Here is a 24,641-nt window from a genome sequence, read left to right on the forward strand (position 1 = left end):
TTATCTTTTAAGTACGGATTTATATAAAAACATAATAGTTTGTTTAGTTTTATGGTTTATTAAATTGTACATTTGTTTGTATAGTATATTTTACTAAACACTAGCATTCTGCATATTTTACTAATAATATTTATACGAGAATCTTTGCAGAAACAATATGTATAACACAATTATGCTTTAAGAATACAAAAACAAAATACATTTAAAACAAAAATTATGTCAGCATATCATAAATAACAAAATGTATCAAAATAAATCAACATCACAACTATTTCACTTGCATATGATCATCCTGTAAGACAACTATAAACGATAAACTCATATGGAAACTATAAGATAGTTAATCATTTGATTATAAAAATAACTAATGAACAGGCTAATGAACAAACAATAAAATTGATCAAACCATGAAATATTATTAATATTTAATGACTGAAAATATAAATTTACAAGGAAAAAACCCTTAAAATTCATGAATCCATATTTTTAGTTTACTGAAATAAAACTCTATTAAAGCTGATACGCGTAAATTGAAAACATTATTAGACTTCTACTATCTCTTGACCAATGCATGATGAGGACAGTTCCTCCTATCATGACCAACACCAAAAAAATCCACATCTTTTTTTCTTCAAATCTTGATTCACTTTGGACTCCTTAACATTACCAACCTTGTTATCAGAAATATCATTATTTTTGTTATCAGCATTATCTTGGTTCTGAGAATTAAAATAAATATACTAAAAACAATGAATTTGTTAAACAACATCGATGAAACGAAAAAAATAAAGAAAGAATAGATGAAAAAGAAAAACATGAAAAATATATCCATTCACGAAAGCTTAAAAGAAGAAATACAATATAAAGATGATGAATGAATAATTTGGGATAGAAGAAAACGCATACGATACTAATGTTTGTGTATATATATATATATATATATATATATATATATATATATATATATATATATATATATATATATATATATATATATATATAAGTGAATGTATGGATGAATGTGGATCAATCATTTTATAAGGAGATCATAATAAATTTATAATTAAAAATTAATAAGATTGTAACTATTTAGAGGTAAACTATCAGTTACAAATTAAATCTCCTTATCTTTACCTTCTTTTCCTACGTACGCAATCATTACTTGTTTATATGATCTTCGTCACTTTATACAAAAAAAAATGGTTATCTTGTTTGTGTATGGAAGTGAAAAAATGTGTTATTATTCTTTATAATCTTTGAAACCTAGAAATGGTTTAAATCAGTATCAGGTTTGTTAATTTGTTAATTTTATTTTACATGGTTTTAATTATTCAATTTGACATCTGACAAGGGAAATCCATTTTTTTTAAATGTGATCTTATGCGTTAAAATCATTGAAACTCCAAAAGCATTTTATTCAATTTAAAATCAACTTTATGTATTTTTAATTTGTTTTTTTTGTTCTACAAGGTTTTAGTTATTAAAATTGGCATTTGATATTAATTCACCTCATCCGAAAAGTGTTTCACTTTTGATTGTTAATTGTGTTTTCTAGCTTTTAAAACTTAACTTTGATTTCTAATATCTAACTAAGTTTATACAGAAACTTTTTATTTTTAAAATTATCAAATTAATGTTGGATTAGATGTCTAAACCCATAATTATAATTGGAATGTACTTGATTTGATAGTAGCATGGTCCTTTTGGGTTGCCTTCACTTTAGCAACTTGACGGGATGACTTTTGGAGAGAGAGATTATTAAATGATTTATTAATATATTATAAGAATAATATATTAATTAGAAATCATATTATTTAATTAGTATTTAATCAGAAATTAATTTGATATTAATTTTGGGATTAAATGAACTGATTAAAAGTGTGGGGACTAATATTGCAAATCAATGATAGTTGCAGTATTGGGCTGATGGACTCCCTTGGAAAGGGTTGGAAGAAATCTATAGGAGGCCTTATAGAATTCGTCCAAGGCCTTCTAGAAAGTGGGTTCATGGGTTGCTTGAAGCCTAAGCAAGGATTAGGCTTTCCACCTGAAAACCCTAGCAGCCACAGCTATTTAAAGACCCTTAGACCTCTCAAATTCGACACCTGCTTCCCAAGAGAAACCCTAGCCGAATTTTCGCCCTCTTTCTCACTCATCATTTTTTTTGTGACTCCATTAGAGGTGCAACACTTGGGGCACTCAAGCTTTCAAGAGTCAGAATCATCCGTAGATTACTTGTTATTACGAGATAACAAGAAAGATAACATTCTAATCCTAGTTTCATATTGAATTTCAAAATTATATGCTAGTATTAGGGTTATTGCTTTGGAAGATCTATTTGTATATATAACTAGAGAAAAACTTAGATCCAAAGCAATTAGGGTTGCATGAACACATGAGAATGTTGTTATGCTCAAAACGCATCAATTTAGTATTTGCAAAAATAATATAATTTAGTTGATGAGTTGTTTGTCACTTAAATCCAAACTAATTTAACTAGGTTGAACAAAATTTGGTCAAAATATAGATTATTTAGGCATAAAACTTAGATATGTGTTGGTGAAACCATCGTATCCTCTCAAACTTGTGTTTCTTCATTATAGTTATGATTTTATGTTGTAAACATTAACAAAATTCAAATTGTTTTTTCCTGGTTATGAAAGTGGCATGGACAGTTTTTTTTTCCTAATAACAGTTGAGAAGTTATTTGTTGCTTGTTTTTCCAAGTATGAATTTGGCACCGGCAATTCTTTAAGAATTACGGTATGAGAATAGAGATTTATTACCTTTTTAGAAGTTTACGGTTCAAGTTACACATTTTTAAAGAATACTATTTGGTCATTTTTTTCATATAGTTGAACCGACTTTGTGTGTGTGTGTGATATATATATATATATATATATATATATATATATATATATATATATATATATATATATTCTATAATAATTTATTCACTTTACTTATTTATGTTTGTATTCTCAAAGAATATAGAAATTCAATGTAGTATGTATTCAATTGTTTTGGTCGATGCTGGAAAATAGAGGACTGAAACCAACGTATATTTCAAGAATGGTACATGTATTAAAAATAGAGGCATGGAAAAACCATCAAAAACAACGACATGGGCATGAGAAAATCATCAAAAAGCCAAGACAAATTCTTTATGAATAATAAAGATTCTTCAAGAATGTATTATATATTGTAATTTTTGTATATTCATCGGAAATGATAAAAGATTCCTAAAGAATATAATATAGAAGTTTGTATATATTCTTTAAAATATTGTATATATTCTCGTATTATGTTATAAAAATGGTTTTTATTTTCATATTTTATATTATTAATTGTATTGTAATATATTTTCCTTAAAGAATTATATGTTATTGTTTTATATATGAGGTATTTTATTTAAGAATGTTACTTCTAAAAAAAAATTGTATTCTTTAAGATCGAAAAACTAAAAAAAAAAAGTATTAAATAAAATCATATTCTTCAAGAATGAAAGAATCAAAATATATGTTCATGTGTTAAATGAAGACTGTTATCAAAAAAATTTAGATTAAATTTAAATATGTGATTTAATTTGATTTTTATTAATTAGTTTTACTTTGCTACCTAATATGTTGATAATTATCATTTCACCGTCTTTATAAATTATCATAATCATCTTAATAATTAATAGTTGTATTTATATATTATATGTTAGTCCATGTTAATAATATGTATCTCAAGATCATATCATTTCATTTTTTTTAATCTAATGGTCAAAATTTGATACACATTCACACGTGATTCATATTTGAACCTTATATATATATATATATATATATATATATATATATATATATATATATATATATATATATATATATATATATATATATATATATATATATATATATATATATATATATACTCCCTCTGTCCCAAATTGATAGTCCATTTTTGACTTTTGAAGTCTTTTGCTTCAACTTTGACCTTAAATATTTTTATTTGTGTTATATATTACTTGATAAAACTTATAAAAAATAACAAACATTTAAAATACAATCCATTCATATATTTTGCATCAAGTATTATCTATCAAAAACAAAAATATTTAAGATCAAAATTGAAGAAAAAAAACTTTAAAAGTCAAAAGTGAACTATCAATTTGGGACGGAGGTAGTATATATATATATATATATATATATATATATATATATATATATATATATATAATATATATATAATATATATATATATATATATATATATATATATATATATATATATATATATATATATATATATATATATATATATATATGCTTTCTATGTCATGGTTACTTGTGGTTTCTACAAAAATACTTGTATAAAAATAGTTTTATATGTTTTTATTTGTTTGTGAATTAATTTTTGTATGTTTTTAATATTTTTTGAATTAGTTTTGTATGATTTTAATAATAATAGTGATGCGACCAACTGGGTTGAGAAATAAGTTTTCATGTGTTGTAAGTTGAAAAAGATGGAAGAAAAAAAAATGATGTGTAACTAATGTGACAAATGGTTTGAGTATGTTGAAATTACCATCCACCCGAAGTTATATGCACATTTAGGATGAACATGTCCATTGCTCCAAAATCATCGGTCTAACTTAAATCAAAATTAAAATCTTTGTTTTGAAGGTAGAAAGTTTAGAGTTAGGGGACAAACCCAATTAATTCTTTCGATTGAAAATTGAAATATAAGTAAGCCTTAATGAGATTTTACTCAATGTAAGGTATATCTTCACAATATCTTATAAAAGTGTCAATGTCAAGGTTGTTAAGACCAGAATCTCACATAAAATCATTTTCAAATTTGCAAAATTGAGATAAGAATCTTAAGTTACCACAAAAAGTGATAAAAAGGTTATTGATTGCATTAAATTTTTTTTCCATATTTTAAAGTTAAATAGCTCAAAAAGGTAACAGGTCATGTAGCAATTAATGACACGATTAAAAAGCTTAAAAGAGTATTAAGACTAATCATTTATCATATAACATAACAATAACAGCTCACAATCATCATGTTATTTGCTTTAAATATTAAATACGTTATATGTTTTAACTAATAAGGAAGAAACCAGTAACAATTTCAACTTTTAAAACTTATTTAAAAACCACAAGTTCTCAGGCTCTTAATGAAAAGAGCTTGAGAAGTCAAAGAAAAGAATCTAGAAAAAAGCTCACCTTTATTGTTGAGCGTCAACTATTGAAGGAATCAATTAATAACAATCCAAAGCTTAATCTCAAATTCTACCATCCATGCAAGTAAAATGTAAAAGGAGAAAAAGATTTATAATGTTATTGGTCATTTACAGTTCATAAAACAGTACAAAAATATGGTTATTCTCGATTGACCTTTGGCTAAAAACCAGATTAAAATTTAAAAATTTTCATGGATTGGTAGGATCGGATCGGATCTACGATCTCATTTCAACGATCTTACATACAAAACGATCATATTGCGATCCGGCAAGATTTTCATTTACAATCAAGATCCCAAATGTGACCCCATAACGAACTATATTGCTCCATAACATGCACACAACACTAATGTAATGTAAATACTTTGTTAAAAAAAATCATTAAATACCTTTATTAATATAAATAAATTACCAAATACACTTTTGCACCATATTACATTTAACATAACACCAAACAAATCATCCCCCGATCATAGAAAATTGACTACAGTACTAACAATACCAATGTCATTTCTTACGGGGATATATATATATATATATAATATATCATATATCTACAGTATTTAGGGTTACTAACATTTAAACATCACACACCACACACCCCAAAACCCTAAATGGAAATATGGTTCAAGTTCAAGCACATGGACATGGGTGGGTCAAATTTAAGCACATGGGAATGCTTACCATTTGTCTACAAAACTCCACAGCCTTTCTCTTTGAAGGTTAGGTCATCATGAACATGTATTTACTCTTTTAACCCTGCACACAATTACCATATTGTCATCGATTCATGAAGTACATGGGTAAAAAGGTAAACTACTTACGGTTTATTTAAGCTGTTCCAGTGATCAATTTCTCCCGTTGATCGAGTTTTTTAACCTTCAGTAGCCCAAAAAGAACTTGGAATCCAAAAATTGCACAAAAGATATATGATATTGTAGCAGGACCCTGAAAGTATTTTATAAATCAAATGAGGAAATTAAAAATGTTTTATTTAATTTTATTACCATTGTAGTATAAATGAAATTTGATGCTTACTCTTATTGAATTCATGTGTAAAATTGTTGCTAGGTTGACTAGGCTTCCAGCAGCTACAGCCTGCTCATTTGACCACAGATAAAATTAATATTCGAAAATTAGGATATATATATTTATATTAAAAAAAAAAAAACATACATTTATGATTGTTTTTTGAACAGCAGCAACACGTTGAAATGACCTCTCGGACTCTAATGCTCGAACTCTTAACTTCAAATCACCTTGCTCCTGTTAAAAAAAAGTATTGTGGTTTAAAATAAAAATAATAAAAATAAAAAAGTATAGTTAAGTTTTTAAGAAAAATTTATATTATTACCAATCGTTCAATAACTTGAGCGAGTTTTTCAACTCTGTCAGCTTGTCTAAATAAGTTGTAAAAAGCTTGTGATTGTCTCTCCCATCTGTTTTTGAAGTCCTGTAACATAAAATTAAAATATAAAATTAATTCTTGAATCAACATTAGGGAAAAAGTATAACAACAAATGGTTAAAAAGGTAAAAAGTAAAAACCTTGATGACCACTTCAACACCAGCTTCACGAAACCTTAGTAATTCCAGAGCATATCTAAAAATATTTATAAAAAAAAAAAAAAAGAACCTTTAATTTTATAGAACTTTAGGTAAGATTAAGAATATCTGGATTTATAAAAATTAACTCACGGTTTAGCAATTTCGGTTATATCAAAACGAGGATCAAGACCCTTCCCAATTCCATCTAAAACTGAAGGATTAAAGTAAATAAAGTGAGATTAGTCACAAAATTTACCAATTAATAAATATTAAATTTTAAAAAGAAACCTGAAAAAGCTCTAACAACAAAGGTGAAGGTGGCAGGAAACCGAAACGGTTGATCTGCTGCAATAGCCAATAGATCCTCCCCTAAACATTTAAAAGAAAAAAAGTAATTAATTATATAAACTCCTGAAGTTTATATAATCTGATAATAAATGCATATAATAAAATTCAATACCAATTGCAGCAAGACGCTGTTTTTTCTTTTCTATTTTTTCCTCTTTGCTCAACTGTTGCTTAAATCCAAGTTCTTGTGTTGCCAATTCTCTCTCTTTTCTTTGTGCCACAAGTCGTTCTTCAAAACTTTAAAAAGTGTACATGTCATACATCTATAAATATATATATAAGAAAAAAAAAGTATATAATTTTGAATGTAACCTATTAAGGAAGAAAAGCGCTGTTCTCCTGACAGCTGTCATGTCGCCAGTTGGCACAAGAACACCCATTTGAACCATTGCTTGAAGAACCTTATTTGGATCCTTCTCATAAACTCCATAAAAAACTTCCAATAAACCTTCTCTGATATTCGGGCTTATGCTGCAACAAACAACTCAAGACTCAGTATTTCAAGAAAAATTATAACTTTTTTGTTTGAGAAATAATAAAATAATTACTTATTACTTATTACCTTCCCATCATTCCAAAGTCATAAAATATTAGCCTTCCACCATTCACATCATCAACAGCTATATTACCAGGATGCTGTATAAAAGAAGGTAACTTTTTTTTATTATAATTGGCATGTGAATTGTATTAGAAAAATTGAAAAGAATAGCAACATACGTTTACTCTTGCTACAATATACATATTTTTTTTTTTGCATGTTATTGTAAATTTGTAAGTATTTGCTATTTTTGTGTAAAGTACATTTCTATTATGGAACTACATAAGTATGTTTATATTATGGTTAAAAGGATGAAAGTACAATGTTATTATGGATAAAGATAAAAAAGAATAAACAAATAAAGAAAGATCTTGAATTCTTGATATACAGAAAGCATAAAAATACTAGATAGGAAACTCACAGGGTCAGCATGGAAGAAACCATGAGACAGAATCTGTTCCAAATAGGATTCAACAGCATACCTACTCAACCTATTGGAAAAAAATAAAAAGAAAATGTAAAAATTGAAAAAAGGAAAAAGAAAAAGAAAATACTAGACTTACTTTTGGCGATCAACACCTAATTGATCTAAAGCTTGTATTCTGTTAATCTTGATTCCTGGGACATACTCCATTGTAAGCACCTACATATGAAATAAACTATTGAGCCAAAAAGGGATAAGAAAAAACTTTGATAAAATCATAAAATCCAACATCAGTTTATATTTTTACTGAAATATTAACCTGTGGAGTGGTGTATTCCCAATATATGCTTGGGACTTTTACATAATCAAGATCTTTGAAATTACTTGCAAACAACTCGGCATTTGCAGCCTCCTTTGTATAATCAATCTCCTGAAAAAATTATAAAAATACGAATGTAACTCATGAGAAATTCTTACATGCATCTTAGACCTTGGTTTTAAAAACCTAAAAGGAGTGGATTAATATTCTAAAAGAGTATGAGTTTCACACCTTATGATTTGAAAATCCAAGTTTTGTAGTAGAAAAGAGTTACCTGGTATAACACATTAGCACACTCATCATAGATAGCAACCCAATCCCTTTTTGCTCCATCAGATTTAGGATCAAGTTTTTGAAGATTTTCTGCTATCACCTGAGAAAGAAAATAACAAAAGATATTGCAACAAAGTGTTAATTATATACATCCACATCCACTCATTTGTAGAAAGGTTTTATAACAAATATTCAACTAATGAGAAGTCTTTACACTAACCCTCAGATTTTTAAGATCAATATCAAAAAGATCCTTGAGACCTGGTCTCTGTACTTTAACAACCAATTCTTGACCCTTCAATCTTGCTCGATGTACTTGACCTGAATTTGAAAATAATGAATGGTTGACCATTTGACCAACATAAACTTTTTCATTGACATATGAACAAACTTGTATTACCAAGACTAGCAGCAGCTATTGGTTCAAAATCAAAGTAATCAAACACTTCATTAACAGGGGATCCAAGCTCTTCTTCAATGATGGAAACAGCAGTCTCTGATGGAAAAGGAGGAACTTGATCCTGTATAAAGATTCACAGTTAGCTTATTTGTGAAAGTCAAAAGGTAACTAATGTGTTTATGATATATTATATACCTGAAGTTCTGATAACTGATCAACATATTCTTGGGCAAGAATGTCTACTCTTGTTGAGAACTGCTGTCCGATTTTGATGAATGTAGGCCCTAATCGCAAAATACTCTCCTTCAACCACTTGGCTAGAGTTTTTCGCCTTTGAGCTTTCTTCTGCTCAGTCATCCCCCCTGTAGCAATCAAAGAGTTAAACTAAAAGCTAATAACAACAACAATGGTGATGACAATTGATAACTGATAAACCAACCTCGATATGCAAATTTCTGATTGTTGAACCAGGCTTTGAAGACAAATGTCAGAACAAAACCCCATATTTCACAAGTCCTTTGAATGGTTGAATAAGTTTTGAATCTATTCCATCGTCCACCAGGAGCAACAGATACCTACACAATTGAAGCTTTCATCAGAATGATACAGAATTAAAACAAAAAATGGTTCAAACATATACCTCAACTTTGCCAGCTCCATTTTTCTTCCTAAACCAAGCATCTTCTTGACCAATCTCCTCAATTGTCTTCTTCTTCTCATCCCTCTTCTCCCCAGCCTTTTCCCCAATTTTCGTCGCAACGCCTCCATTAGCACTACCATTCCCATTACCATTAACATACTTCATGAGACTACCATTTTCGCCAACAACGCTCCCGTTCGAACTCTTCCCGTTAACATATTTATAGCTCCCATTACCACCCAGATCGATCTTCCCATCTTCCTTCTCAACTACAACGACTTCATCCCTCCCAACCGCTCGAATTCGACCTCTAATAGAAACTGTGGTTGAGGAACGATTGAATTTACGGAGAGCATTACGTCTAGAAATTGAGAAACGAAGCTTGTTAGCGCAAGTGTCTGGACGGAGAAACCCAAGTTCAGGTGAAGTTGATGCAGAAAAACACGATGCCGCCATATTACCGAGGAAATGTTTTATGGGTTATTGAATTAAACCCTAACCCTGAGCATCAGAGGGAAGCGATGGCAGCCATGATAGAGGGGGGAAGTAGTAGCGCAAGGAGTGGCGGATGAGAGGACACGGAAGCAAGAGGAAGATGAGTGTAGGAAGGAGAGTCGAGGTTGTGATTGGTGGAATGAATTTCACTTTTTTGTAGTTTTGTATGCCATGGATGGCGTTGAAAAGTCAAACCAATTTCAGCCGCAACTAAACATGTCGTGTCCTTTTTTGTTGAATCAGGATCGACTCCTTCGCGTTGTGCCCAATTTAGGGAGTTCTGTTAAGTGTGGCATTTAAAAATATATATTTACGATAAGACTATTACCATACGTTGACAGTTTTTTTTTCTGCCATATAAGCATCATGTTATTTTCGTTTGGATTCATCTTGACCCATGAACTCAACTAAATTGGACTTACATATGGATTAGAGAGATGTGTGAAATAGTTGACTTTAACCCATCCATTTATTCAATTAAAACGGATTCATATTTCACCCGTGGGTATAGTTGAAAAAGATTTAGGGGTTATTGGCTAAGCTAGTTAAAACAACTTATTAAAAAATATTTGGATTAAAATAACTTATTCGGGTGGAAACCTCTAATAACTCAGTTTTTCATAAGTTACCATACACTTACTTATTAACATATAAGCTAATAAACTAATATGTTATAAGCTAATAAGCAATAAGTTTTTTGGCCAAACACCCCCTTACCATACATTTGGTTCCTCCCGCAAATGGAAGGCAAATGTGGGATACGGTATAGGGAGGTGGAGGTGGAGGTGTTAGACAATTTAGGGATGAGCATGGTGTCGGTGTGGTTTTTGACCAAAATCGAATAGAAAATCGCAACTTTGGTTTTTTGAAGTTTAGAAACCGTATCGTTCGGTTTTTATGCGGTTTTTTGTGGGTTTTATTTTGTCATTTTTTTTTAATTTTTGTTTTGCCTTTTTACTAAAACTCAAGTAACTCAACGAGTTACTTTGACTCGGATGAGGAGTGTTAATCATTTATTGAGAAACTTTATATAGAGATGAGGAGCGTCGGATTTTTCATCCCCAACAATGTAGGACTCCTCGAAGATGCGAGTTAAAAGCCATAGACTTGACTCTCTTATCTGAAATGTGAGAATGGTGAAAGTTTTATCTCAAAAACAATGGGGGGGGGGGGGGGGGGTACTCTTATAAGGCTGACAAAATTAAAGCCCAAATGATATCTTGGAGATGAATCGATACCACCACCTTTTGGTTTGAAATCAAATGACATAACCACTCATCCAACATGTTTATAATGCTCGAATATAATACGAATTAAATATAATATTTGTTTCACATATACATATCATAATATCAATTAATGTATCCATAAAAATGATATTATCATCACCATCACTAGTATTCTTCATATTTAAATGTTAAAAAATATAATAAACATTATTTATTCTTGTAAATATCACTATATGTATACTTAAAAATATACAATCGTCATCTGATAATATATATATATATATATATATATATATATATATATATATATATATATATATTCAGTGCAGTTTGATTTTTTGCAGTTTTTGCAAGACTAGAAACTGCATCACACCGAACATTTTTAGCTTTTGCAAAACTAAAAGTCATACCGTTGGTTTTCATTTCGGTTTCAGTTTATGCGGTTTTTTGGTTTGCGGTTCTGTTTTTGCTCACCCTTAATTGGACATCACACAATCTTCTTCTCTCCATACCTCATAGCCTTATATGGTACTATTAACAATATTTATATAAAAAAAATAGTAAAATCATTTTTGAATGTGGGTCTTATTATTTTAAAAAAATATATAAAAAGTGTTTTTTGTAACAGCCCAAAAATCAATGATGAAAATTTCATTTTATTATAATCAAAACATAGGTGTAACTTGATCCAAACATTTTAAAATATTTCTAAGTAAAACAATTATCAGGGTTAAATCCTAAAATCACATATTACGGAAAACATGGGTGTATGCGCTGCGATCAAACCAGACTCCTTGCTTTTGAACCGGAAGTGCCTGAAACCAAAACCACAAACCGTAAGCACAAAGCTTAGTGAGTTCCCTAAATATGAGATACCATACCTATCAAACGAACCATACACACCATACATAATCATGAGCCATACATATCATACATATACCACAATCAATAGGAGTACTATGTGCCAACCATAGTCTTGTCATTATGCTACGAGCCGCATCGTGGTCTTCCTTTCCAGGTCAAAGTCAACGTCTTGGTCAAAGTCAAAGTCAAGATCAACTCCTAGTCAACCCAACTCGTCGAGTTATCTCCCAACTCGGCGAGTCCCTGTAATGCTTAAACTCGTGGTCAACTGAGTCAACTCGTCGAGTCCCTTCACAGACTCGTCGAGTTCTTCTTGTCATAATGATCGGGACAGCCCGCTTCAAGTCGTCGAGTCCTTCCTTGGACTTATCAAGTTCCCCTGTCTGATTGAGCCATCCCAAAGGATTAAGCACCTACCTTTTAGATCTATGCTCCAAACTTCATCTACATGTTGGGAATACACTCTTAAGGGTAAAGTTTCCAACTTTAACCGTCCTTAGTCCTTCTTGATGCGTTTAACCCAAGGGAAAATGACATAAAATCCCTTAAGTTTTCACAAAAGTGTCGGTTTTACCCTTGGACGTGTTTTAGGTCCAGTAAAGCCCGAAGTTTTGTTTAATTTGTTCATTTTTACCCTTGTAGCCGGTTTTCAGGTAACATACCGATTACCTAATGCTAGTAAAGCCCTTGAATTTTCAAAGATGTTTGGATTTACCCTTAAGTTTTTCAAAAATGTTCGGATTTACCCTTACCTTGATTTCTATTTTGATTATTTTGATTTCTAGGCTTTTAACATCTGTTGGACATATAAAGTCCCGAGCTTTCCTTCCATGCATTGTCTTTTAGGACTAAAAGGCCATATACTTGCTTACGAGCTTGCATGGGGATTCCATGGTCATAAAGTTTGCACCTTTATGCCATGGAACCTTCCTAGATCCCAGATCTGAGATATAAGTCACTTGGGACGTCCTAATCTCAAAGATCAAGGTTCTTGAACCAAAACCTTCATAAAATGGAAGCAAATAGATCAAGTTAGAGACCTGATCACTAGAAAGTGTAGCAAATTGAGTGTAGTTTCTGGATATACTTCTTCCCTCTTGAGCCTTCTATCTTCTTCTTCTTCCACAAGCTTCAAAATGCACAAAGATTGCTTAAAATGACTCACACACTCAAAGAAAGCTCTAGGGTTTCGTGAGTTAGGGTTTGGGACAATGAGGCTGTAAATGAGGCCAATGGATGGGGATTAAGATGCATAAATAGGGTGCAAGCCTTAAAGATTAGGGTTTCATCCAACCTGTCCTACTCGTCGAGTAAAGACATTGACTCGTCAAGTAGCTCACTTAAATCCCGCACATAATCTGCTTCTACTCGATAAGTTAGGGCCACCAACTCATCGAGTAGCCCTCCTAAAATGAAAAAAATAAAAATAAATTAAGTGCATACCAGGAACCAAGCGTTACACTGGACTTGGAAGCAACCAATGTAACTAACCCAACGAAGTTGATATCATTGGTTATATCTACACCAAAGCATGTGTAATCCGGAGCAAGATACTACAAACATACATCGATACGCTGCCATTGCCCTCCACTAGAAACTGGAACTCGGAAAAAACCCGTATACATACTCATTCTGGAATGTTTTTAGAAAGTATCGAGCATACAAATATATTAAAAACACAAATGTATTGCATATTTGGAAGAAAAACACAGAAAAACCCTAATTTTATCTCTCCGGAATGTACGGCCATTCCGAACGTCAGTCTGAAAGATACGGAGTGATAGATTCCGGACCTCATCCCCACCAACCGGCAACCACTCCGGAACAATATCATAAATACTATGAAATATCATATTCTGAAGCACACCTTCAGAACAAAACATCGTGCTCCGGAATATGGTATTCTGGATCAAGTGGCCATTTTTCCAAAAAAAATTGTTGGTAATTTTTATTAAAATGGTTGTTTATAAGGGTTAGATTACTCAATCTCCTTTTTTAACACTATTATTAATGATTTTGTATATAAAAGACTACAAAAAGTATTTTCTTTAAAATAGTAGACTTTTGCGGATTGTTTAGCTATACTTATGGCTTTAAAAGGTCTTCCACTCACCACAAATTTTGATATGGGGTACAAACATTGTCAATATATATTATATGTAGTTATCCAATATCAGACATTAAAAAACATGTTATAATCTCTTTAGTTGATGGTATAATAACATGAAACATGTTTACAAATAATATATATATATATATATAACAATTTTTTGAAGGTACTGTAGTACCACCAACGCCCCATCTAACTCCACCACGGCTTCCACTCTCACCCAACCCAAATTATATTTGGACCATCCACCCTGATTTGTTGATATTTTCAAATGCCATTCAAAAGTTCTTTGTCAAATTGTATTACTATTACATATCATATTATCATTACCTTGTAGTTATCGAGAAGAGTCGTAAAGATTTAGCATAACTGTCTTTTCTGGTCGACAAGACTGTCAAGTGTTTGTAACTTGGCTTTTCCAATAATAAGAGAGTAATATATTGCAAATTGCCAAATTCTAATAACATTTGTTGTCCTTTTAAATGGAGTTTATCACGTGCTATGTATTATCTTACTATATTATAATGATAAAAGCCAAATCCTCTAAAAGCATTTTCACAAAAATCCTTTCATGTGACATGTGATAAGTCATATAAGTTGTTGGAACGTTTCAAGTGTTTTTGATAGTTTCAAACTTTACAAAATATTATAAAAAAATTCCATTATGAGCATTTAGCATTATTAACTAAAACAAAATACAAACTCCTTTTCTTCTCCAAACAACAATCTTAAATTGTTCTACAATTTTTGTACGAAAGATCACCATCTAAAAAATGAAATAGTAACGTTTAACAAACTGTTCTTGATCATCAACATCCCATGACTCACAACTTTGACATGGAATAATCCAATGCATCCACAAGGAAATCTACACACAACATGAATACAATGTTAAAATCTATGTATACATATACGTATATGTATACACATGTATTAAGTATATATGTGAAAGAATACCTGCATCATCTTTATTGAAGCACATAGGTGGTTTTATCCTGAAAACATTCCCATGTAATCCACCTTTTCCAACCAGAACCCCGAGCTCTTCATTCACAATAATATAATAAAAACAATTATATCAAGGTCAAAATGGGTATTTCAAAGTTTTCATACATAACAATTAACATACCTCGTAGTTTTTCAAACAAAATGCCAGTTTCACCCTTTGCTGGTGTCTTCTCTTTCCGATCAGTCACAAGCTCAATTCCCACCATCAATCCTCTCCCTCTCACATCTCCAATCACTAAACAACAACAACAACAACATCAAAATCTTGTAAACCAAAATAAATAAGGAAATTTTTATGAAATGATCAAATTATTACAATCATGTTTTTGTTGAAGATCTTTCAATCTCCCAAACAAATGGGAGCCCACATCAGCACAATGTTTTTGGCGATTTTCTTTGTCAAGAACTCTAAGCACTGCAAGTCCTCCAGCTGAACACACAGGGTTCCCTCCAAAAGTGTTGAATTGTATTTTTTGAGACATTACTTGTGCTATTTCAGGAGTTGTAACCACAGCTCCTAAGGGTAATCCATTTCCAATTCCCTGGATCCACACATAAGGGCAATTTCGTAAAAATCCATGACTTTTTCTATTAAGTCGTTCTGAATGGATGGATGATGTTCGTCTGGAGTAAGTGTTGTTGTATAAACAAAGACTGTTTCTTCTTTTGGATTGAATGAACAGTCTAAATATGAAAAAAGTTGACCGTTTTACCCTTCTGTCTAGAAGTGATGCTAAACTATAAAATTTAAATTGGAAATGACTACAAATCAAAGAAAAGCATATGTTTATGATAATATTGTACTTTCAAATTAATAATTTTCAGTTTATTATAATAACAAAAATCATCCATAATGGAATATACCCAACATAAAAATTGGATTTAGTTTTTAATAGTTTGATTAAAGGGTAGCAACATAAAAAAAATGATGTCTTAATGGATAAAGACACCCTCATCTCACTTACTCCTTTAAACCCATCTATTTATATTAAGTGAAAATGAAACATCACTATATATCTATCCAGATTAAGTTCTATCCCCATTAAGTCAAAAAGATATGTTTTCAACTTTTCATGATTTAAAAGCTACCTTTGCCATGGTGACAATATCTGGAATTACATCTTGTGTTTGGAAACCCCAATAATGACTTCCTGTTCTACCAAATCCAGTTTGAACTTCATCAGCAATACAAACACCACCCGCTTTACGCACCATTTCATAAACCCGTTTCAAGTAACCCGGGGCCAATTCCACTGCTCCCCCAACTCCCTTCAATCAAGATTCCGATTCCATAGTTGTAATCAAATTTGACATAACAGAAAACAACACAAACTGATGATATTTAGTTTTCATCCCATCCTAACCTGAATGGTTTCAGCTATAAAACCAGCAACTCTTCCTGAAGTTCCATGATCAATGTGATCTTGAACATCTTCAGCATATCGAATCCCATCTGACCCAAAGACCCCACGATAGGGGTTTGGATTCACAACATGGTGAATTTCACCCTATACATAAATACAATATGAAATTTGCAAAAAGATTGAAACTTTTTTATTCAAGATTTAGGTTTTATGCATGCCTGTGGTATTGGGTACTTCCATGTGTTCAAAGCTGTTAATCCAATTGTTCCAGCACTTCCACCATGGTATGCATTTCTCAAAGCAATCATCCCAAGGTTTCCACTGTATAATCTAGCCATTAACATTGCAAGCTCGTTTGCTTCTGTCCCAGAGTTTACAAAATACACAACCTGTTGTTATGTACATAGAAATGGACTCTTTAGAAATCAAGAAACTGATAGATTATGTTTGGAATGAATGTATTTGAGAGAAAAACGACCTTTAGATTTCCAGGCATCTTTTCTGCTAGACCTTCTGCAAAATCACCGATTGCATGGTGTAAGTATATAGTTGTAGCATGTTGAAGAAGCTTGTTTTGCTCCTCGATAGCTCTTAGAATTTCAGGATGACAGTGTCCACAAGAGACAGTTACTATTCCAGCAAACGCATCAAGATAACGCCTTCCACTTTCATCAAACAAATATTGCATCTTTCCTTCAACTATATTAAGCTGCAAGGATAATCCCATAGTGAAAAGGGTTAATTGTTCTTACGTTATCAGAGGTTTTCATAGATGAACACAATAGTAAGTGAATCAAGTACAAGAACACATTTGGGGTTTTACAACAAGTCTAATTGCTAATTGGAAATGGCATTTACAAGAAGATACAAGACTTAAAATGTGTACTCTTTCAAAACCAATCAAGATTTGGGCAAAAATATTGAAGGGTGTTCTTGGGGATTTTTTTTGATACAAAATGTAAGCACGAAGGTTTGCATGTGAATGTGGACATATAATAGTGGTTGAAATGATCATAAGCAATGAGAGGGAGAGAAGATTACTGGTTTCTGGTAGTAATGGAAGAGAGAAGGGCCAAGGTACTTCTTTCGCTTTACGAATACTTCATCGGCTAATGGACCTTTGTATGGAACCGGCTGGTAATCAAAAGGAGGAAGCTCCGGCGGCTGCAATGACGAAAACCGGCGGAGGGAAGGAAGATTGGACTTCAGATTAGAAACCCACATCGCATTTGCGACATGATTGAGGGTTTTTCTGTTCATGAGGTTTCTCTGTACCCCCATTGATCGTTATCGCCTTTTCGGCTATTCACAACACAAGGATAGATCACTCGGGTTCTAAACTCTAGCAGCAAAACTGGCAATTTTGGGGGAAATTGTTGAGAAGAAAGAAAGGGTGGTGGAATCAGACTTGTTAGTTTAAGGTATAAGACGCAAGATATGACATGGTGACTTGGAATGCCGTGGACGAAAGATTCTATCTATCCATTGATTACCAAATATTGAAATGAATAAGATAGTGAACAACTCCACTCACTGCTTTATGCACTAAACGACTAAACTCCAAAGAATTGTTAATTTTTGTTAAATGATTCATAAAAGCATCCAATATAATGTTTGATCTCTATAAACAACTTTTAAAAAGATTACAAAAATCATAATGACATCCGGGTTTATGCATGTTGTTGTCGGCATCCAAGAACATGAATCATGAATCAGAGTAGGTCCCATGCTCCCGTTACCTCACGCAAATGAATTGTATATCGTTTCATTCATTTGCATCCATGCATTTTATATACAAAAAGGGGAGATTAAGCTTGTGTTGTGGTAAATTATGTTTTTATGGAAAAAGAGGGTTATTTTAGCCCAACCAATTTATCTTATTTCTTTTAAAATGTCATTCATTAAATTATTTATTTTTATTTTAAGGGAATGAAGTCCGGGTTTACCGTTTTAAAAGATTCTTATTTACCTTGGTACCGGGTAAACGGGTAAAATATGTGCCTTGACTACTGTTTGACCATCAACTACATAACACCCTCCAAACCATGAACCTAGTTTTATTTGCTGTGTAACCTTCTTCTTCATCCCCATTTTATTTGTTTCGTAACCTTATTCTTCATCCCCATTTCTTCTTTTCTTCATTTACATCAACTGAACAAGACATTTGTTTCTACACATACGAACTCTGCTTCTTTACCCCAAGCTTCTTTTTTGTTTCCATCTCTACCATTGGTGAAGACATTTTGGGCATTTGCTTCTACTTCTTCTCCATCTCCACCATTTGTACATACGACAGTGGAGCCAGAATCGAAGCGGAGAACATGTATGGAGGTAATGATTGTTATGTTCTCTTGGAAAAAAGGCATGAAGATCTTGTCGGGACATCATGCTCACAGCCGATAGGGAGATGTTTACACCTCTCTCTCTCTCTCATCGTTGGAGTACCAATAGGAAGATGTTTACACCCACCTACACCATTAATTTATCTCCATTTCTTTTTTCCCTACGATACATTCAACACCAACATCAAACAAAGATCCAAACAACATTTCTCCACGATTGGATTCAACGCATACTTTATCACTCCGTTCCATTCTATCAATCTCTAACTAGATCTATTTACATATTTGTATGTTTAACAAATCATTTTCATAAACACTCACATGGATCTCATCTCTACTGCATTTGATAAGTTTTAATGGCTTTCTTCGAATTCTAATCAACAACAAGGCCAAATTCCAAATCGATGAACCTCCATTGAATCCCCTGAAACTTGCAATGAACCTACATTTATCTCTCCCTATTCTTCCTTAACTTACCAGAGATCTGAGACATAAAATGAAACATTACTTCCATCTATCTTCTCTATCTAACTCTCCCACTCTCTGATGCTTTCTATCTCACTCTCATTTTCAAGTTGGGGAGAAAAAGACACAAGACGTGACTTTCTATCTCTTACGTGGCATATTAAACCGGTTGTAGTCGGTTAGGTGACTAAATAAACAGGTCAATACTCATTTTGTTCCCTTATAATGCAAGAAATTAAAAAACTTAAGGAGCTATTTAAACCATTTCAAGAAAGTTTGTCGGGTTAGAATGATATTAACCCTAATAAATAATATAAAATATTTGTATGTAAGACTATTTGGGTAATTATATATATATATATATATATATATATATATATATATATATATATATATATATATATATATATATAATGAAAAGAACAAAAACATAAAGAGGATATATTTATTAAAACAAATAATATATAAATTTTATAATAAAAACTAAAATAGAAAAAAAAATTACAAAAGTGGGGATAAAATTGTGACAACCCCATTTTCAAGGCTAGAAAAGACCGATTTGTTTAAGTTTATTTAAAAATCAGAGTATCATTTTTAAAGAATAATATTGCGGAATTTGTTTCCCAGAAAACATGATAATGATATGATCAAAGCATTTTCCGAAGAAATGAATTTTATTTATACTAAAATATTAGGATATCTTCGTCAATACAGAAACATAAGCATAACGAAATATTACAAGCCTTACAGTAATTAAACTAGTGGCTCTATACTTATTTAATCTTTCAGCAGAATGTATCTTTCATATCGCTATCTGTGATACAATAAACTGAGTGGGTCAGGTTGGGAAACCTGGTAAATACATAGGGTTTTCAACGCACAATAATATAATTATTATGGTTAATCATTAACAATTAACCCAATTTCACATCCCCATTATCTTCTTTATTCTTAAGGATCTTCCTTAAGAATCATTTATTCTTCATTTATTCATTCCTAAGGAATAGGCACAAAGTCCATCGTTTTAGGGTTTATCTAACATACACTAAGTCCATAGTTGACGATGTTATCTATTAGGCACAACTGCCAATGTTATTTATTAGGCATAACTGTTAATGTTATCTATTAGGCACGACTGGCATTGTTATCTATTTAACACTAAGCCCATAACTGCCAATGTTTATTTATAAGTCACTAAGTCCATAGCTACCAAGGTTTTTAGAGTACATCTGGTGAACACGTACTTTAAAAACACCTACGGGTTGTGATATGAGCATATTTAGTTATAAAATTCATGCATTATCTTAATACTTTATGTTGATTTTGTCTCATTTAATGAACAAAAGGTGCTTAATTAGATTAAATATTTCATTTTCAGCAACAAATACATGCTCGAAAGGAAAATGAAGAGGAACTAGCGATTGGACGCTTGGATCATGGATTTTGAAGAAAGAAGGACGTTGCTGGACAGCTTGACCCCTCGTCAGTGTTTTGGCCATATCTCATGAACCGTAACTCCGATTGACGAGATTCAAAATGTTCTGAAAACTAGACACAATTTCGGATAACTTTCGTGTTTTGAGAAAATGCTGATTCCAAACGTACTCGGCGAGTAGGGTCGATTACTCGCCGAGTTGGTCTGAAGTTTCGTGATTCTGGACGCGCTGACTTGCCGTACACGGGTTTTAAGTGACGTACTCGCCGAGTAGGTCACTGGACTCGCCGAGTAGCCCCTGTTTTGTGAAAATCTATATAAAGGGACTTTCAGATCGATACCCTAGCATATAGATGAACCCTTGGAGGCCAATTGTCGACTAAAGGTGCTGCTGGAGCGTGGGAAGCAAGGGAATCAACCCTACATTCAATTTTAAGGAGAATTAAGTCAAAATCAAGTTTACTCTTACCTAATCTCTTGTTTGAACTATGTTTTTACCAATTGATTTTGTTTTTGTGCTTGTTTCCGCTGTAATCATGAGCTAAAAACTTATTCTTCTGTTAGGGTAGACAATTTTGTGAACATGGATTGATTATTTGAGTAGGATTAATTTTGATTGGTAATTATGTTTTGTTAAGCTTGTTAAAGAACCTTATGTGTTGACAATAACTATTCTTCTATTAATAAATCAGTAATTAAGTTGTATGAACATCTCTTAGTTATTAATTTCATATGATTTATTGTGACCACATAGTTGTATATCTAGGAATAACAAACGTGAAACTAGAATTAACTAGAAGATAGGTAAGTTAATGTGTAAGCTTGTTGGATGAACATCGACAAGAGGTTAATTGAAGGGCCAATTTAGTTAACCACTACAAGTCTTACTTAACCCGAATAATTAATCTAGGAAACCCGTTAATTTAGACAACTGGCCATTGCTTGAGTTAATTTGTTTTCTAAGAATTAGGAATAGCGAACATGAACCTAATTATCTTAATCGGTAGCCAATGAAGAATTAATCCGATACATTAAAATCATCCATGGGAACAAATGAGTCGTACCTAAAAAGAAGTCCTCTTTACTATTAAATTTAGTTGGTAATTAATTCTTTTAGTTGCTAGTTAGTTAATTTGTGTGTTGGTTATTCTAATTAAGTTTCTAGTCTTGTAAAACTAGAGAAAACCCCCCTTTTGTTATTTGTTTTATTTAGATAATATTAGCATTTATTTTAATTGTTTACCGTTCCCTGTGTTCGATACCCTACTTGCTTGAACTATATTACTAATCGAAAGGTACACTGCCTTTCGTGTGTTTATTTTGTGTCTAAGTTAGTAGGATTAAAACTAGTTGGTTTTACACACATCAGGTTGTGAGTCTGCTAGCTTTCCACTAGACTGTCTAGAATAATCCGTAGTTGTCATCTATATTCTGCAAGATGATTGGATTAGCTTTAAAGTCAAGGCTTCTCATCATCTTTCACCTTTCATCATCTATATCATCTTTCTTCTCTCATCATCCATATCATCTTTCATCTACCCATCTTTACCCAATATATTTATAGGTATAAAAATACATATACAATTTAAATCAAGTAAAACATGTATAAATCGTTCATCTAGCATAGATATCAGGAACACAAACAATAAGCACATATAACATTTATTAATATTAAATATTTCATATCTATGTGTAAGATGAAAGTAATTATATACTCACTTGTTAAAGTGACGACTTGAAATTCGGGTAGCGCTTCACTTCTAGAAACTGTCTTTTCCTTTGACATAACCTAGTGTCATTATCACTAAGTTTTAGTCTAATATTTATTGCGACTAGTTATTAGTCTTGATTTACCATTAACTCAAAGTCTACCTCAAGATCTATCAAGTAAGGAACAACTAGGTAGGATCATATCGGAAGTAGGGTCTGTTTGGTATACGAAGTATACTGTTTGGAAATTGCACTTTAAACACCTCACTAAGTCCAGCCTAGACATCATCCCCATAAGTAGATCAATAAGTATAAAGACTTGGAATAATTGATAAATCTTTTTATAGGTTCATAATAACAATAATGAACTTAAACATAAGTTATACTTAAAGTACGGTAAGCATAACTCAACTTATAGGTGGTTTAGTGAGATACCGAACTCTGCATGGGTAGAACTTCTAAGACAAAGGCTCTACTTCTCGGGGGTTTCTGGCACTTTGAGGATTCGCTACTAACACCTTGGAAGTGCTAGAGAAAAGCCTTGAGGCTTGGGGGGGGGGGTAGGATTGCCACTCTAGCCCATAATCTCCTGATTGGATTACCCGAGTTTGTTGGCCGACAACACAAAGTAGTATAAACTTAACCCACCCATACTATGTCGACATATGTAACATATAAACATATAACCAACAAACACCTAATCATGCAGATCTAACAAATCACTAAAGCATATCAACATCCTATATACCATGATACATAACCGAATGGGTCGATATTGGTGCCTTCGACCCACAAGTATAGTGAGGAAACTCACATCACAGTCTGAAAAGATAGCATAAGAGAATGTTGCTCCAAATGAAAACTCTACAGGTCACCTATACAACAAATCGGGACCTAACTCAAACTACAACCCACAATACCTAAAATGTAACGACCCGATTTTTCAAAGGAAAATTTTCATTTTTGATTATCCAAACACATTTCCATAAATTACAAAATCCCATATATAATTGTTTTCAAACTCATATCAATTACAACTTTTATTTAAAATATCAGAGTGTCCATAAAATGCCTGTGTGAAAGTGCATGTCGCGCCATCACGCCTTGCCCTTGCCATTGGGATCCAATGTACCTGAAACAAATCCACAACCCGTAAGCTAATGCTTAGTGAGTTCCCCAGAGCATACCACACACACAATCCACGTAACACATTATTGGGTTTGAGCATTCTAATACTCCTTTGGTGTACATGCAACCCTATATACCTTGGATCTATGTTTTCTCTATTATACATGCAAATATCAATTTTCCAAGGTATCATCCTAGCTAGCATATTATGGAGTATATACAATATGAAATATAGTTGGATGGCATACCTTTTGTTGCAACTTGATTCCTTGGATCTTAAAGAGCTTAATGCCCCAAGTGTTGCACCTCAAATGGTTCACACAACACCACCAATAGTTGGAATAACTTGAGTGAAGATTATATACACTCAAAATCGACTATCCCTCATGTGTCTATCACTAGTCACTCCTTAGTGCCAATTTCATGAGCTATGAGGCTTCGTATATAGTGTCCACATTATGGTTACACCATGTAACTCATGACTTTCCATATTCCTCATGATCCATGGGTTTTAGCCTCTATGGAGTATCCATGGGTCACCACATGGATTTAGCCCAACATGAAGAACTATGGATCATAAGCCCACTATATAAGAATGAATGATTTACCAAATCAATCCCTATTTATTTAATTAGTCTCTTTTGATCACCAAATTAAATCCAAACTAATTCTTGATCAATACTAATTAAATAATATGATTTCATATTAATATATTCGAACTTATAATATATTAATAAATCATAAATATCCTCTTCTCATAGAAGTCTAT

The 24,641-nt window shown here is 32.0% G+C and overlaps 2 protein-coding genes across 2 annotated transcripts; both read right to left on the minus strand.

The window, feature by feature from the left end:
* Window positions 1-5,597: 5,597 nt before the first annotated feature.
* On the minus strand, window positions 5,598-10,352 carry ATH13 (ABC2 homolog 13). Its single transcript, XM_078980149.1, has 20 exons — window positions 9,723-10,352; window positions 9,522-9,657; window positions 9,278-9,444; window positions 9,083-9,203; window positions 8,903-9,003; window positions 8,684-8,782; window positions 8,410-8,520; window positions 8,230-8,309; window positions 8,088-8,157; window positions 7,691-7,764; window positions 7,441-7,599; window positions 7,241-7,365; window positions 7,069-7,149; window positions 6,931-6,991; window positions 6,781-6,835; window positions 6,588-6,686; window positions 6,410-6,499; window positions 6,272-6,331; window positions 6,058-6,181; window positions 5,598-5,992 (listed from the first exon to the last, which is right to left on the minus strand). Exons 1-19 carry the CDS (start codon window positions 10,176-10,178, stop codon window positions 6,065-6,067), a joined length of 2,262 nt encoding a protein of 753 aa, XP_078836275.1. The 5' UTR covers window positions 10,179-10,352; the 3' UTR covers window positions 5,598-5,992; window positions 6,058-6,064.
* A 4,714-nt stretch (window positions 10,353-15,066) lies between these two features.
* On the minus strand, window positions 15,067-18,295 carry AGT2 (alanine:glyoxylate aminotransferase 2). The gene is made up of 9 exons (XM_078980150.1): window positions 17,834-18,295; window positions 17,271-17,501; window positions 17,011-17,181; window positions 16,793-16,936; window positions 16,518-16,697; window positions 15,745-15,970; window positions 15,550-15,663; window positions 15,378-15,464; window positions 15,067-15,288 (listed from the first exon to the last, which is right to left on the minus strand). The coding sequence occupies exons 1-9, from the start codon at window positions 18,071-18,073 to the stop codon at window positions 15,245-15,247; spliced, it is 1,437 nt and encodes a 478-aa protein (XP_078836276.1). The 5' UTR covers window positions 18,074-18,295; the 3' UTR covers window positions 15,067-15,244.
* Between the last annotated feature and the right edge of the window lie 6,346 nt (window positions 18,296-24,641).

Source organism: Lactuca saligna, chromosome 2 (assembly GCF_052625555.1).
Source record: "Lactuca saligna cultivar CGN05327 chromosome 2, ASM5262555v1, whole genome shotgun sequence".
Taxonomy (NCBI): domain Eukaryota; kingdom Viridiplantae; phylum Streptophyta; class Magnoliopsida; order Asterales; family Asteraceae; genus Lactuca; species Lactuca saligna.

What these genes read in the sequence shown, in the direction of transcription:
- AGT2 (XM_078980150.1), bottom strand. Translation starts at nt 18,073, where the DNA reads ATGGGGGTACAGAGAAACCTCATGAACAGAAAAACCCTCAATCATGTC. An exon ending in TCCATTACTACCAGAAACCA is followed by an intron (nt 17,502 to 17,833) that starts GTAATCTTCTCT and finishes TTATCCTTGCAG; the next exon opens with CTTAATATAGTTGAAGGAAA. An exon ending in TTTGTTTGAAAAACTACGAG is followed by an intron (nt 15,465 to 15,549) that starts GTATGTTAATTG and finishes TTGTGAATGAAG; the next exon opens with AGCTCGGGGTTCTGGTTGGA.
- ATH13 (XM_078980149.1), bottom strand. Translation starts at nt 10,178, where the DNA reads ATGGCGGCATCGTGTTTTTCTGCATCAACTTCACCTGAACTTGGGTTT. An exon ending in GCGCTTTTCTTCCTTAATAG is followed by an intron (nt 7,366 to 7,440) that starts GTTACATTCAAA and finishes CACTTTTTAAAG; the next exon opens with TTTTGAAGAACGACTTGTGG. An exon ending in TGTTGTTAGAGCTTTTTCAG is followed by an intron (nt 6,992 to 7,068) that starts GTTTCTTTTTAA and finishes TTAATCCTTCAG; the next exon opens with TTTTAGATGGAATTGGGAAG.